The sequence below is a fragment of the Nyctibius grandis genome, chromosome 26 (assembly GCF_013368605.1).
Source record: "Nyctibius grandis isolate bNycGra1 chromosome 26, bNycGra1.pri, whole genome shotgun sequence".
Classification (NCBI taxonomy): domain Eukaryota; kingdom Metazoa; phylum Chordata; class Aves; order Nyctibiiformes; family Nyctibiidae; genus Nyctibius; species Nyctibius grandis.
In genome coordinates this window covers 5,514,937-5,530,771 of record NC_090683.1, presented here as the reverse complement: position 1 = coordinate 5,530,771, position 15,835 = coordinate 5,514,937, and the positions used below count along the sequence as shown (strand labels likewise).

The 15,835-nt window shown below is 68.7% G+C and overlaps 1 protein-coding gene across 1 annotated transcript; it reads left to right on the top strand.

The window, feature by feature from the left end:
* Nucleotides 1-6,594: 6,594 nt before the first annotated feature.
* On the top strand, nt 6,595-15,353 carry TBX21 (T-box transcription factor 21). The gene is made up of 6 exons (XM_068418786.1): nt 6,595-7,351; nt 13,268-13,422; nt 13,517-13,638; nt 13,721-13,879; nt 14,485-14,546; nt 14,634-15,353. The coding sequence occupies exons 1-6, from the start codon at nt 6,888-6,890 to the stop codon at nt 15,283-15,285; spliced, it is 1,614 nt and encodes a 537-aa protein (XP_068274887.1). The 5' UTR covers nt 6,595-6,887; the 3' UTR covers nt 15,286-15,353.
* The last annotated feature ends 482 nt before the right edge of the window (nt 15,354-15,835 follow it).

Sequence of the window (15,835 nt, the reverse complement as noted above, 5' to 3'; positions counted from 1 at the left end):
TGGACCCTGGAGGGCTGCATGGGACGGGATGGGACCCAACGAGGCAGGATGAGACCCTACGTGGCTGGGCAGGACCCTGTGGGACAGGATGGCACCTAAAGGATCAGAACAAGACCCAATGCGGCAGGACAGGACCCTGTGGGGCAGGATGAGACCCTACATGGCAGGATGAGACCCTACATGGCAGGATGAGACCCTACAGGGCAGGCTAGGACCCTGTGGGACAGGATAGGACCTAAAGCAGCAGGATGAGACCCTACATGGCTGGACAGGACCCTGTGGGACAGGATGAGACTCTACATGGCAGGATGAGACCCTACAGGGCAGGACAGGACCCTGTGGGACAGGATGGGACCTAAAGCAGCAAGATGAGACCCTACAGGGCAGGACAGGACCCTGAGAGACAGGTTGGGACCTCAAGGGGCAGGATGAGACCCTGAGTGGCAGGACAGGACCCTGCAGGGTGGGATGGGAACCTACAGGGGCAGGATTGGTCCCCGTGGGGCAGGGTCAGCCATCGCCATCTCTTCTGCTGGGCTGGAGCATCCTCAGCCCCATCCCGGAGGGGTCTGTCCCCACCATGTCCCCACGTCACCCGTGTGACCGATCCCACGGGACCCCTCCCGTGGCCGGGTCCCCGAGCGGGGGCTCTCGGGAGGGCGGCGGCAGCGGGGGCGAGCGATCCCGCACACGCGTGTGCCCGCCGGGGCCTGCGCGTTGTCAGAAGCTGTAGCCCGTGTCTCGCCCGCCGTCGCCCCGATCACTCCCCGGCCTTCGCCTCCCGCTGACGAAGAGGAAGGGCCGGGGGGCCCGAGCCCCCGTCACGCTAAGCCGGCCGGACAAGGCCTGTAGCCCCCCGGCGCTCCCCGGTAGCCCCGGCCCTTCGCCCGGGATCTGCCGCCGCTGAAGCAAATCGCCTCGTACAGGCGGGGGGCGGCGGGGGGCACACGGAGGGGGGGCTCCGTACCCCCGGCGGACCCCCCGCCCCACGCACGCACACGGTGGGCACGCTCGTGCCAGCACCCCTGCACGCACGCGGCTGGCTGCCTTGTGCCCCCCCCCAGCCCCTTGCACACCCATGTGCATCCCTCAGCCCCCTTGCACACCCACACCCTGGCCCCTTGCACACCCTTGCACATTCTTGCACACCCATGTGCACCCTTGCACACCCATGGCCCCTTGCACACCCATGCTTACCCACGCACACCCATGCTTACCCATGCTCACCAGCACCCTCTCACACCCACGGCCCCTTGCACACCCAGCCCTCCAGCCCCTTGCACACCCTTGCACACCCATGCACACTCACAGGCTTCCTTGCACACCCATGCACACACTAGTACCCTCTCACACCCATACCCCCTTGCACAGACACCCCTCGACCCCTTGCACACCCATGCACACTCACACAAGCTTCCTTGCACACTTGTGCACACCCCCCCAGCCCTCTTGCATGCCTGTGCACACATACCGGCCTCCTCGCACACCCACACGGCCCGTGCTCATGGACAGTCCCTGGTGCTCCTGGTCTATGCATGGGGGGACGGTGACATCCCGGACACGGTGACACCCCGGACACGGTGGCACCCGGACGGGGCCGCGGTGGGCAGCTGCCCCGTGCCCACCGCCACCTCCCACAGCCGGGGCGAGGAAGAGGAGGAGGGACCGGAGCCAAACTGTGGTCCAGTCCCCCGGGGCCAGCGGGCACAATCCGTCCCGCAGTGCCACCGCCGAGGCTCCGAGTGGGACCACCCCAGGGACAGGGCACCATACGGGGGGTGTCCCTTGGGTGGACCCCCTGTGCCACCCCACGCCAGGGCCCCCCGGGGGTGGGGGCGGCGGGGGTGCGGGGGGCCGGGGCTGGGCACCAGGAGGGTTTTGGATGGCAGCGGCTGGAACGATGTTAATGACTTGCCTTCCTGTCGCTCTCCTTTTACACCGCGGGCAGCTCCGTAACCAGAGCCGCTTCCTTCCCCGAGATTAAGGAGCCGTCTGCTCCAGGGCCCCCCCCGGAGCTGCCACCGACTTGTCACCCCTGGCTGGCCCAGGCCTGGCCCTGGTGGCACTGGGGAAGGGGCAGCACCCATCCCCAGCACCCATCGGTGCCCCCCTTCCAGCGCTTGCAGCAGGAGGTGCTGAGCATCCTCCCAGCAGATGGGGAGGTGGTTTGAGGGTGCTCGGGGGAAGCCCCACGGCGGGGTGGGCTCGCCACAGCCCCCCGCTCCCCTCCTTCCCCCAGGGCCCCCCCGTGGGGCTCCCCCCGAAGCGGGGCTGCCAAGGGGCCGGGGTGCAGCGCGGCGGCCGCCTGCCAGCGCCGGGTGGTTTGGGGCAGGAAGGAGGAGGGTGACGGTGCCGGGGCACAGGGCGAGGAGTGGCGGCGTGGGGAGGACGGGGGCCAGGACCCGCCGCGGTGGGGGCCGAGCCCCCCAAACCAACCCCTGGCCCTGCCTCATTCCCCACCCTTCACCGCCCGCGACTCAGTTTCCCCCACCCTGATTCATAGGGTGCTGCTGGTGGCATGGGACTGGGCTGTGCTTTGGGTGGGGGGGGCACAGGGTGCCTGGGTTGCCCTGACTGTGGGATGGCCAAGCTGGGAGGGGGCTTTGCAGGGTGGGGGCCCGGGTGGGCTATCAGGGGGTTCAGCAGCATCGCTCCAGGGTACAGCAAGGAGGGACCACCTCACCCTGTGCCCTCCAGCCCCTGGGCTGCAAAGCACCCAGGGCTGGATGCAGGCGGGTGCAGGATGTGCTGGGGGTCCCCCGGGGGGGTGGCAGGTGGCCGTCCCAGCCCGGCCACGCTGCAGTTTGCATTTGTGCCTCCACGAACTTCTCAGCAAGGCGCTGCCTTCGAGCAGCAGCGAGATGCAAATCCCCCCCGGGGTGGAGGGGGGTATTTTTGGTTTTCCCTGAGACCAAATTTAGCCCCTGCGGGTGCCCGGTGCCTTCGCGCTCGTTTTAATAATGAAAACAGGAACAATGTCACTTACTAAGAACACAACCCCCAGGTTTCCCCTCGCTCCCCAGCAGCCAAATTCCTCTCGGAAAAGCAAATCCCCGCAGCGGCACCTGCGTGGGGTCTGGGCTGGAGGGTGGCCTGGGGACAGCGGGGCTTGGGGACAGTGGGGCTTGGGGACAGCGGGGCATGGGGACAGCGGGGCATGGGCTTGCACCCTGATGGGGGCTGGCACCCTGATGGGGGCTGGCTCCTGCCCAGTGCCTCTGCCAGGGATTTGGCCCTGGGGACAGCCGGCGTCCAGGAGCGCGGAGATGCAGGATGGAGACGTGTCGCAGAGGTGACATGGAGCAGGGGGTGACCAGGACGATCCCCCCACAAAGGCTCTGACCCCCATCCTGTGCCAGTGCTGGAGACCCCAGGGTTGGGGATGTTCAATCCTGTAGCCACAGGAGCAGAAACCGAGGCACGGGGCGATGATGGGGCTTGTCTCGAGCCGGGGCTCGGCTCTTGGGCCACTGGCAATCCTGCGCGGGCTCGACGCTGCGGCGGGTTTGGGGAGGGCTGTGGCCCGCGGGGCAGAGCCTGCGAGGCAGCAAGCGTGGCCGCGGCCCGCGGGGCGTATCCTGCAGCGTGAGCCGCTTCCTCCCCGGCCCCGCTGCGGGCACCGGCGTTTCGGCGAGCGACGGAAACCGCACGGTGGCCAAGAGGGACCGGGCACGGGGGGCACACGCTGCCACCCTCAGCTGCCGGCCCCACGCTCTTGGGGATGCTCGGAGTGCAAAGTGCTGTGTTGCATCAGCCGTCTGCCGAGGGGAAACTGAGGCACGGGGCTTGAAGTGAGGGAACTTGGCCCCAAGGAGGTCCCAGGGCTCCTGCCCTCTGGGAAGGGCCCTGCGGGTGAGGTGCCCGGCTGGCTTTGCTGCTGCAGAGCCGCTGCCCCGCTCCAGGGAGGTTTGGACCCAAAATCCTGGTGCTCCCTCGCCACGGAGGGCTGAGCTCAGGCCGCTTCGTGCAGAGACTGTCCCATCGCAAGGGACACCGGAGGGGACCAAGCCTGAATGCCGGGCTGAGGGTGCCCCGGAGCATCCCTGTCACCAGCAGACCGTTGGAGGCTGTTCGAGGTGACGGCCAGGACACGGCTCCCAGCTCTCCTCTCCCTCCTGGCCCGGAGCGAGTCCTCCCTGCGCAGGGACACTTGTGACAGCCGTCGCCCCAGGAGTCCCGCTGTGTCTCCCAGGGAGGGCAGTGTCCCCGGTGTCACTTTACCCTATGGGGGGGAACACTCAAGGACTTGACATCCTGGGGACAAAGCCACCCTCCTCCACCTGCCCCGCTGTCAGCACCGTCTGGGACCGGGACCCCCGGGGCGAGGGGGACGTGGGGTGGTGGTGGCAAGTCCCCGGCCGCAGCGGGGATGCTCGTGAGCCCGACACCCGCCTGGGTGGCCGCCACGGCTGGTGGCGCGGCGGGGGGGCGCGCCTGTGAATTTATCCTCGCCGGCGATGGTATAACAGGAATGAATTAGCACGTCGTGACGTCAGGGAGCACATGTGCTGCAGCACTTGCTTCCCCGCCGTTAATGACTCGCTCCCCCCCCTCCATAACCCCCCTCCAGCCTTTATTTTTTCCTCCTAGAAAAAATTTTCTGTAAATTTCCTTGTTTTTCTTCTTTTTCTCACTTGGGAACTCGGCGGGGGGATTCCTGCCTGATGGGTTGGGAGGGGGTGGCAGTGCCCTGGCAGCCCAGGGGTGCCCAGAGAGGGGGGGGGCAGCTGCTGTGCTCTGCCCTGGACGCAGATGCCACGCACAGCGGGCAGCGGCTGTGCCAGGGAGGGGTGTACATGCGTGTGTGCACGTGTGTGTGCACACATCAGGCCAGGGGTGAGCACCGCGGGGGCTATCCCCACTGCATAATCCCCCCCCAGCCGCCACATGCCCACCACCAGCCCTCTCCCCCACTAACCCCCCGGGGATTAGGGGCCGGGAGGAGCTGGCAGGGAGCCGGAAAGGCAGGAGGGGGGTCAGCGGGGGGGGGCTTTGCATAGAGATTGGAGCCCGGGACCCCTCTGGCCAGTGAAAAGCCAGCCCGAATGGCTGCTAAGCTGCGTCTGATGGGCCAATACACAACCCCCTGCGAGACCAACGCTCAGGCCGGAGGTGACTCCCGGTGGGGACGTGGGGGTCCCGTCCATTCGCCCCTCACGGCCCAGCCGCTGCCCCGTGCATCCTTAACTCCCTGTTTCCTCCTACCCCACAGACCCCTCTGCGGGGGAGGCAGATCTGTCCCCATCCTTGTTCTGGTCCCCATCTGTGTCCCCATCCCCATCCCTGGTCCCATCCACTCCTGCTGCCCCCCCAGCAGCACCAACACCAGCGACCCCAGGGCCATGGATCCCACGGGGTTTAGGTGTGGGTTTGGTAGACCCCCACGTGTGCCCCTTTTCTCCCCCTGCCCCACGCTCGCCCCCAGCCCAGGAGGGGACCCGCGGGCATGGGGAAGGCTGGGCACATCCCCGCACCCAGGGGCCGAGCACAGACCCCAGGAGGGGGACACACGGGCCGGTGACAGTGTCACTCGTCCTTTCGTGCGGTGTGGGAGCGACGGGCGCAGGGTGGCACCCGGCCGTCCATCACCCTCCCGTGGCGCTGCCCCACTGGGAATGGAAAGTATTGACGGGCGCCGAGCTGGGGAGCTGCCAAGGGAAGCGGCCCCTCCGGAGCAAAATGCCTTCGTGATGGCTGCAGGGGACACGGGGACTTCCCCCGGCGCAGCGGGGTCAAGGGCAGGTGCTGGGAAGGCCTGGCCTGGGGGTGGGCACGGGAGCGGGCACGGCTGGACCGAGCGCCCCGGGGGAACGCTGACCACCCCAAACCCAGCAGAAGGGGAAGGGGGACAAGCACGGGACGAGCTCCCAGCCCCAGTCCCTGGGCACTCGCCAGCCTGAGCCACCTCCCGTGGCTGCTGTGACACCGGGGTGTGCAGAGGGACCCCAAAATATCGGGCACCCAAGACCCACGCAGAGGCTGAGGGTGGCCCCGGACTCCCCAAGGGGGACGCACCCCCACACAGGGGCCACACAGCACCCCCGGGCCAGTGGGCTAATGAATGGATTAATTAATTGAGGGTCCTGGGAGGAGGGGGGCCAGGGGGTTAACTGGCCCCCAGTGCCCTGTGTCACCCCAGAGCCCCCAGGCAGGAGCGTGGCGCCCGCACTGTGCCCCTGGTCACTCCGTGCTCTGTCCCTGTGTCCCCCCACAGCGTCCCTGTCCCCTCCCGTGTCCCCCCCCCGCCAGTGTCCCCCCCCTCCCCTCCCACCTCCCCACTCCCCCAGTGCCCCACGTCCCCACGTGTCCCCCCCTCCCCTCCCGTCTCCCCATCCCCTCCCACGCTCCGTGTCCCCACGTGTCCCCCCTCCCCTCCCGCATCCCTGCGCCCTCCCGAGCGCTGTCACGCGTGTCCCGCTCCCCGCGTGTCCCGCTCCCCGCCCCCGGCCCGCCCCGTACCCGCTCCCCCGCCCCGGGGGGGGGGCCGCCTCCGCGGGGGGGGGGGGAGGGCGGAGCTCCGGTCTCGGAGCCGCTTCTTTGGATAAAGAGGCGCGGGGCCACGGGGATGGGCAGGTGGAACGCGTGAGGGCACCGGCACCGGCAGCAGCGGGGCAGGGCGGCCCCCCCCGCCCCCGACGGCACTTTTGGGGGTTTTCCGGGTGTTTGGAGAGGTTTTTTTTTTCCGGGTTTGCTTTTTTTGCCCCCCTCCCCTTTGGCTTTCCCCGGGCCGCCCCGGCTCGCCCCCCCACCCGGGGCCGCCGGGCATGGAGGGGGCGGCGGGAGCCCGGCGAGGTGGGCACCGCTGAAACGCGCCCGGCTCCGGGTCCCGGGGCCGCCGGTGGGACCCCCATGAGCGGCTGAGCGGGGCCGGTGCCCCCCGCCCGTCCATGGGCGCGCTGGAGCCGGGCACTGGAGCCCCCCGCCCCGCCGCCCCCATGCTCAGCGGCACCGCCAGCTTCGCCAAGGAGCCGCCGGGCCCCCGGGACGTCGCCGCCTTCTACGGTGATGGGGGAGGACCGGAGCCGGGAGCCCCCCCGCTGCCTTACGGTGCTCCCGGTGGCTTCGGCGGCCGGTTCTTGGGGCCGTGCCCGCCTTACCGGGCACCGCCGGCTCCCGCCGCCGCCCCGGCCGAGGGTTACGCGGTGGAGGGTTACGCGGGCGCGGAGCTGTACGCGGGAGCGGAGGGAGCGTACGGCGGAGGGGCGGCCCCGCTGTGCCCCCGCGCCGGGCCGCTCTGCGCCCTGCCCGGGTACCGGGCGGCCGGGAAGGTGCAGGTGATGCTCAACAACTACCCGCTGTGGGCCAAGTTCCACAAGCACCAGACCGAGATGATCATCACGAAGCAGGGCAGGTGAGGCGGGGGGGACCGGGGTGGGGGACCGGTGGGGCACCGGGACCTCTGGGGGCATCAGAGAGGAGAGGGTGGGGGTCCGGTGTGGGCAGGGATACAGGCAGGGCGCTGGGGGTGCTGGGGTGGGCACTCGGGGTTGCAGAGGACAGGCCAGGGGGACTCCGGGGGGTGGCTGGCACGGTGGGGGGCTGGAGGTTCCTGTCTCACCTCCCCAAAGGTTTGGGAGGTGTTTGTGGGGCTGGGGGTCCCCGTCTGCCCATGCAAGGGAGGGGGGGGGGGTGCAAGAGGGGCTCCCCGTCCCTGTGGGTTCGAGGGCGATGTCTTTCTGTGCGGGCAAAAGAAACAAGTGGGCGAGCAAAGAGGACCAGACCCCCCAGGTCTCATTTTCTAAGGGAGTTGAGGCTTGTTGGAAGGTGAACGGGGTCTGGGGGGGGTGTCTCCACCTGTGTCAGGGTGGGAGAGGGGGGTCCGGACCCCCCGTGTCCGAGCAGGGTTTGTTGTGCCAGGAAGCTCGCGGAGATGATGCCGGTGCCGGGGGCTCGGGGCGTTTTTTCCGGCCTCGACCCACGGGCCGGATCCAGAGCTCAGCGCTGCAACAAGTAGTGAGAGCCGGGCGCTGGCCGGGGCCTGCGAGGGTGCCAGCGGCCCCGGCCACCCCACGAGCACAGCGGGTGGGGGGGTGACACCCCCTCTGCTCGCTGTCCTCCCTCCGGGATGGAAATCCCCCACCCTGCTCTGCGGGGCGGGCAGAGGCCGGGTGCCCCCCGTGTGCCCGGGGCAGGGGGAGCATTTCAGCAACCTCCTGGGTGCCAAAACAGCTGTTGGTGACACCGTGGTTGGTGACACCGTGGTTGGTGACACCGTGGGTGGGCACTTGCTGTCCCCTCCGTGCCGCCTCCCACCTGGGGTGGTCACAGGCTGCGTGTTCCTGGGGTTGGGGAAGGGTTGAGGGATATGTGGGGGGCTAAAGCCCACCCCACCTCTGCCAAAACCCGCTGGCTGGGTCTGGGTGCGATAAGGGCACTGGGGGGGCCACGGAGTCACCCTGACTTGGAGCAAGGGGAGCCTGAAATGCTGGTGCCCACCCTGAGCCCCACACCAGGGTGATGTGGGTGGGGGGAGCTGGGCCCCGGGCTGCAGTGTGGGGGGGTCTCAGTGGGATCGCGCTGGGGCGAGGAGGGGAGTGTGAGGCTGGGCACGGGGGCTGTGCAGTGGCTCCCAAAAATCTGTGGCAAGGGGGAGCAGGGGCATCACACACCCACTGCGTGCAGGGCAGCTGGCAGAGACCCCCCCCAGCTCCTCCTGCTGCAGTGACACCCCCCACCACCATTCCTCTGCCCAGGGGTTCTCCTCCTGCCCAGCGCAGGGGCTGCCGGCAGCGATGCTCCGCGCCCTCTCCCCTTCCCTCCCTCGGCCCAGACAGACGGTGTCACTTCGATGCTGAGACCGACCTGCTTAATGTGTTGGAAGTCTAAACACGTTAGGGCCGCTTGGTTTGCCACAGCCTGCTCCCCCCGCCGGGCTCGGGGCCGCTCGGCAGCAAACCGGCACGGTCACGGAGGGGGCGACACGTCCCCAGCATCAGCCAAGGGGGTGACAGGGGTGTTGGGCCCCTCAAATGGTTGTTTCTCGCCCGCCGTCGTTCAGGTCCTACAGGAACCCACTGAAATCCACCCCGTTGCTTTGCTCCTCTCCTTCCCCAGCCGTCGTGGCAGGTGCTGGGGCAGTGCCCAACCCCGCTGCGTCAGGGCGGCTCGGGAGAGGGTCTGGAAACTGGGGGGTGCCCCCAGAGATCCCGTCCTCTCTGCACTGCTGCACGCCTGGGCTCTGCCACCAGCTCCCAGCCTGAAGCCAGGCGATTTGGGGGCTCTTTTTCCAGCTCCATCCCCCACACCGGCTCTGGGGAGGGGCTGGGGTCTGGGAGGGGGGTGCTCTGTGCCGGGGGGGGCTCACGGCAAACCCAGCCCGGGGAGACGGCAAACTCGGAGCCACAAAACATCCGTTTCCCCCTACCCCGAGCTGCTTTGTGCAGGGCCGGGCTGCAGCACTGCCGAGACACAGGAAAAACCCCAAAGCGGGGGCTCAAGGGGGACGTGTGCCCCCAGGCAGGCACCCACCAGGCTGGGGGGCTCTGGGGCAGGGCAGGGGACACGTCCTGTCCCGCTGGTAGTGTGGGTGCCACATCTCGCTGGGCTATGCTGGTCCCTCAATGCTGATGTCCCCGGGGTGCAGCCCCTTGCATCCCCACTGAGCTGAGGGTGGGTGGGAGATGGTGGCACAGGGGCGAGCCTGGTCACACACTGGGATTTACCCCCCGTGGCATCTCCCCTGCCTGCTCCTGCCCCTCTGCCTTGGCTGCAACATGCCATCCCACTCTGTCCCACACCATCCCACGCCGTCCCACGCTGCCCCATGCCATCCCATGCCGTCCCACACCATCCCACGCCATCCCACGCCATCCCACACCATCCCATGCTGTCCCACGCCGTCCCATGCCGTCCCACACCATCCCACGCTGTCCCACGCCGTCCCATGCCATCCTACACCATCCCGCTCCCACTCATCCCCAGCAAAAGTCATTTCCTGCCCGTTTCCCCCGTGGGTCCCCGTCCCTTCTCCGTCCCCCGGCTCTCGGGGCTCAGCCAGGGCAGGATTTCTGCGGAAAGCCCCAAGGACTCGCCATGGCCCCGGCTGCGAAGGGCCCGGGGAATTCCTGCCACGGGTTTGTGCTGCGAAGTCGGGGCTGGCTTTGCCTTTTGGGGGGGACTCAGTGCTGCATTTGGGGTGTGCAGGGGCTGTCTTTGCATTTGGGGACACGAGGGATGGCATCACCTTTGGAGAGGGCACTGGGGATGGCTTTGGGCTTGGGGACACAGGGGCTGGCGTTGCCTTTGGTGGAGACGCTGGGGACACAAGGGCTGGGTTTGCCTTCGGCAAACACGAGCGTTGGCTTTGGTTTGGGGGTGGCCGTGCATTTGGGGGGACACAAGGGCTGGCTTTGCCTTTTCGGGGGGACTCAGGGGTGGTTTGCCCAGGCTGGCAGTTGCTGTGGCCATGCGGGCTGGGCTGGGGGACCTGGTGTCTGGCTGGTGGCTCTGCAGGGATGGAGGCAGTGGTGTAGCCGTGCCATGCCGTGCAGCTGTGCCGTGTCACCATGCCATGCTGTGTCACCATGCCATGCCATGCAGCCATGCCGTGTCACCATGCCATGCTGTGTCACCATGTCATGCCATGTCACCATGCCATGCCGTGCAGCCGTGCTGTGCAGCTGTGCCATGCAGCCACACAGCACCGTGCCGCCGTGCCGTGCCATGGAGCCATGCCGTGTCACCATGCCACGCTGTGTCACCATGCCATGCCATGTCACCATGCCATGTCACCATGCCACGCTGTGTCACCATGCCATGCCAAGCAGCCGTGCCATGCAGCTGTGCAACGCAGCTACGCAGCACCGTGCCGCCATGCCATGCATTGCCGTGAAGCCGTGCCATGTCACCGTGCCATGTCTCTGTGCCACGTCCCCATGCCATGCCGTGCAGCCGTGCCATGCAGCTGCGCGCTGGGGGCGGGGGGCAGGTGGAGCGTGGCGGGGGCTGCGCCGAGCTCCCACGCGGCCGCCGTTCTTGCGGGCACACGGGGCTGCCGTGGGGAGAGGGGGCGGCTCAGGAAGCCGGCAGCCCCCCGGCGCGCTGCCGGGGGTGCGGGCAGGGCTGGGCAGGGGGGGCACCACAGGTTGGGGGAGGGGGTTGCACTCCTGGCCCCCCGCAGGTTTGCAGGTGGCTGGCCCCCACATCTCCTTTCCACCTGGGTTCATCCTGGACCCCCTGTCCCTGCTCCCCATGTCCCCAATGTCCCCAGGGTCCCATGTCACCTAGCGTCCTCTTGACACCCATGTCCCCTGGACGTGCCCGTGTGCCCCCAGCTCCCCATGTCCCCTAGCTCCCCTGCCCCATGGCCACATGCCTCGTGTCCCCCCCCCAAACCCACCAAGTCAAGGGGTTCACGCAGGGACAAACCTCGGGGCATCCTGAGAGCTGGGAGCCCCTTCCAGAGCTCCAGAAACACACAAAGAGGAGGGGGGGGCAACCAGAGGTGCCCACGGGCTTTTGGGGTGCACGGGGCACGGGGGGCTGAGCTGGCCGGGGCACCCTGCACCCCACCACGGCACCTCCCAAACCGCAGGGACCAAACCCAGGGGCACCAAGTCCTGCGCCAGCAGCAGCCCCAGGAACTCGAGTGCCGGGGGATTTAAAAATAAACGTGAGGCGTGCGTGGTTTCGGGTCTTACCCCCACCCTGGGGCGCCCCGGCCGAGCCCCTGTGGTTTGCACCACGGCAGCCTTCGAGCTGCTCTGCCAGCAGCGGGGAGCCGGCGGTGTCGGAGCAAGCAAGGTGCAAAAAAAAAAACCCAAAAACCCCAGAAAAAGGCTGTTTTCTTCCTCCCTCGTCCTTGCAGCAGCTCGGGGCTGGTGCAACACCCAGCCTGGCTGCTCGCCCCGGGGCCAGCTATCACCCCGGCTGGCTGGCATGCCAGGGAGGGCTTTGGCACCCGGAGAGCGGCGATGGCGAGGAGATGCCTGAGAGGGGGGGGGGCAGCGCAGCCCCTCGCTGCTGCCCTTTGGTGTGGCCGCAGTTTTGCTCGGTGCCAGGAACCCCCTTCCCTCGCCCCGGAGGAGGTGTGAGCCCCTTTGGGGATGCCAGTGGCAGGATGGGCTCTGCGAGGGCTTGGCCAGACCCCGGGGTACGGGCCCCGTCCGTCCTGGCCCCGGGAGCACGTGCACAGCTCCTCGCCGCTTTCTTTTTCTTTTTCTTTCTATTTTTCTTTTCTCTTTCCCCCTCTCGCTCTCGCAAGGGCAATTTTGAGTCAGCGGCGCCCGCCGCGGGCTGCACACGCTCTTTCCACCGCTCTTTGCATGCCGCTTCCCCGGTGCCACGGCGCTGCCCGAGCCACCCTTCCTGCCGGTGCCACGGCCGGTACCCCCCGCTCCTGCCCCGGCCCCCGGAGCTGCGTGTGCCCCCGGCCTCAGCCCCTCGCTTTCCTCCTCTCCTGTTTCCCCCCAGGCTGGTGCGCAGGGGCAGGATGGCAGCCCGGGGGGCTCGGTTGGCCCCCCATGTGCAGCAGCCCCTGTGATGCATCGTGCCACCCCTGTCATGAGCTCAACAGGTCTCTGCCTTGGCACACTGGGGTGGCCGGGAGCTGGCAGGGCAGGCAGGGCACCCCCTTCCCTTGCTGGCATGGAGGCAAAGTAACCCCCCACCCCACCAGCCCGCTGCCGGGGGTCAATCCTGCTCGTGGGCAGCCCCGTGCCCGCTCCGTCCCTCACTCCTGCTGGGCTGATGGCCGGGCTGGGGTGGGCTCTGGGGTGCAGCCCACCCTCCCTGCCCAGGTGCCTGCCCCCATCACCTCGTGTGTATCTCACCCAGGCAAAGCTGGGGCTACTGGGGCTACTGGGGCTACTGGGGCCGGTGATGGAAAAGGAGGGACTGAGCTCAGAGGGAGGGGTCAGATCTGCCATCCCAGGGCTGGGATTTGGGGGGATGCGGGGGGACAGCGGGGTGCAGCCCCACGGGGGGTGGCAGGTGCAGCCCCGGGGTCCAGGGTCCCCCCCGGCCGTCCCGTCCTGTCCCCTTCCTGCCCTTGGCGCAGGCTGGCGCCCAGCCCGAAATAGCAGCGGTGTTGGTTTCCGATCCGGAAGGTGCTTGGGGAGGGGGAGGAAGATGCCGGGGGGGGGGGATCGGCCCCGAGAGCATCCTCCAGCTGCCGGGGTCAGTCAGCTCCTCACGGGCACCCAGCTGGGCATGGGGGGGGAACGGGCATCACGCTGCCTCAGTTTCCCCAACGCCGCTCTGCAAGGCCCTTTGCTCCAGGGGTTGAGCGGGGGGGTGACGGTGTCTGCGCCTCTGTCCCCCTCCCCAGGCGCATGTTCCCGTTCCTCAGCTTCAGCCTCTCGGGGCTCAACCCCGTGGCCCACTACAGCGTCTGCGTGGACGTGGTGCTGGTGGACCAGCATCACTGGCGCTACCAGGGCGGCAAGTGGGTGCAGTGCGGCAAAGCCGAGGGCAACATGCCAGGTATGTCCCCCCGCCTCCATCCCCTTCCTCATCCTCCTCCTCCTCACGGTGCCGGGCAGGGGGTAACCCTGTCCCTGCTGCCCCCCCACCCCAGGGAACCGCCTCTACCTGCACCCCGACTCGCCCAACACGGGCGCCCACTGGATGCGCCAGGAGGTCTCCTTCGGGAAGCTGAAGCTCACCAACAACAAGGGCGCAGCCAACAACGTCGGCCAGGTAAAGGTCCTGCCGCCGTGCCAGGCTGTGCGGGGGCCCCCCCATACCCCCCTGACCCTCCCTGCTGCCCCCCCCCCACCAGATGATCGTGCTGCAGTCGCTGCACAAGTACCAGCCCCGGCTGCACGTGACGGAGGTGAAGGAGGGCGAGGGCGAGGAGGGGTACCCCTCCCCGCACACCCACACCTTCGCCTTCCCTGAGACCCAGTTCATCGCCGTCACAGCCTACCAGAACGCCGATGTGAGTATGAGCCCCCGCCCCCAGTCCCTAGCATGGGGGTACCCCCCCAAACAGCCCCCCAGCAGCACGAGAACCCCAGCAACCCCCCCAGCATCCTCCCAGGGCAGGAGAAACCACTGACACACCCCAGCATCACCCCAGCATCACAGTAACCCCGGTAACCCCCCCCGAGCAGCCCCTGGTAACCCCCCCCCAGGACCCTCTGAGGTCCCCAGCATCAGGGAAGCCCCAATGGCATCCCCCAGGCCCCCCCCTCCGCCAACACCCCTGTCTGCAGCATCTCTGCCACCCCTGGTACCCCCCTGCATCCCCTCAGCATCCCAGTACCTCCCCCTGAATCCCTTCAGCATCCCAGTAGCCCCCCAGTACCCCCCCCATCCCCTCAGCATCCCAGCACCCTGCAGTGCCCCCCCCCAGCATCCCACCAGCATCTCAGCAATCACCCCAGTGCCCCCCTCAGCACAGCCTGCCCCCCCCCAGCCATGGCTGAGCCCCACGGTGCTGGGGTGGGCGTCCTGGGATGGGCAGGGGGCTCTGGTGGGGTGGGGGCTGCTCGAGGGAAAAGGGATCGGGGGGGACATCCCTGGTGTGTGTCCCCCCCCCAGATCACCCAGTTGAAGATCGACCACAACCCCTTCGCCAAAGGCTTTCGGGACAACTTTGACTCGTGAGTGTCCCCCCGCCCGTGCCCCCCAGCCCCGGGCCCGGCTGGCAGGAGGGTGCCCCCCCCCCCACTCCGCCCTGTGCCCCCCAGGATGTACGCGGCCTCGGAGGGCGACCGCCTCACCCCGTCTCCGCCGGAGGGTCCCGGCTGCCAGCAGCTCCTGCCAGCCCCCCGCTTCCAGCCCTTCCTGCCCGAGCAGTACCCGCTGCCCCCCGGGCGCTTCTTCGGGGGAGGGGAGCGGGGGCCACCACTGCCGCTGCCCCCCAAGGACCCCCCGCGCTGGTACTTCACCCCCCAGCAGCCCCCCTCCGCCGGGGCGCTGGAGTACGGCGGCTACGAAGCGGGCTACGGGGGGGGCAAGCTGGTGCCCTACGGGGTGAAGCCCTTCGCCCTGCCCTCCGCCCCCCACGCCCCCCTGCCCTACTACCCCGAGGGGCCGGGGGGCTTCGGGGCGGCGGGGGGCTGGAGCCCCGGGCAGTACGGCCCTAAAGGTAGCCCCGGGGCGCTGGGCTGGTACCGGGAGCCCCGGGAGGAGAAGGGGAAGGAGGCGGAGGGCTGGGCCCCCGAGCCCCCCGCCGCCACCTCGGGGGACTCCTCGGACTCGGGGCTCTACGAGTGCAAGCGGCGGCGGGTGTCCCCGTACCCCTCCAGCACCGAGAGCTCCCCCCCGCCCCGCAACGGGGACCTCTACGACAAGGACCTGGGCACCGACGGCGGCTACTACGGCTTCTACGGCAACTGAGCCGCGCCGGGGGGGGGGAGCTCAGCCCACCCTCCCCGGGGAGCTGGGCGCAAGGGGTCCTGTGGGTGTGTCCCCCCCCCCCCACCCTATTGAACACCCATATCCTGGGAAGACTTGAGCGGAGCGGGGGGGGCCGCAGCCAGACAATCAGCCCCCGGTGCCACCCCGGTGGGGCCGCGGAGGCGAGCGGGGAGGGGATGGGGGGGGGCGGTGAGGGTGCGGGGTGTTTTTTTCTGTCGTCAGTGGTTTTTAACGGGGGGGGGGTTAATGCTGAAGTATTTATTGAGCCCCCACGTGCCCCGCGTGGGGTGTGGGGGGAGCAGCATATCTCGCAATAAAGGGGACGCTGTGGGGCACGGCTCTTGGTGTGTGGATGCGGGGGGGGAAACTGAGGCACCGGGGGGGGGCTAAGGGACTCGTGCCCCCCCCTCGCTAGGGTAAACCAGGCATCCTGGCCTGGGAGGGGGGTCCTGAGCCCCGGGGCCGGTGGTGGGGAGAAGGAAGCTCTCTGCACACCCCAGCTCCTTGCAGCCTTTATTAGAGCAGCCCC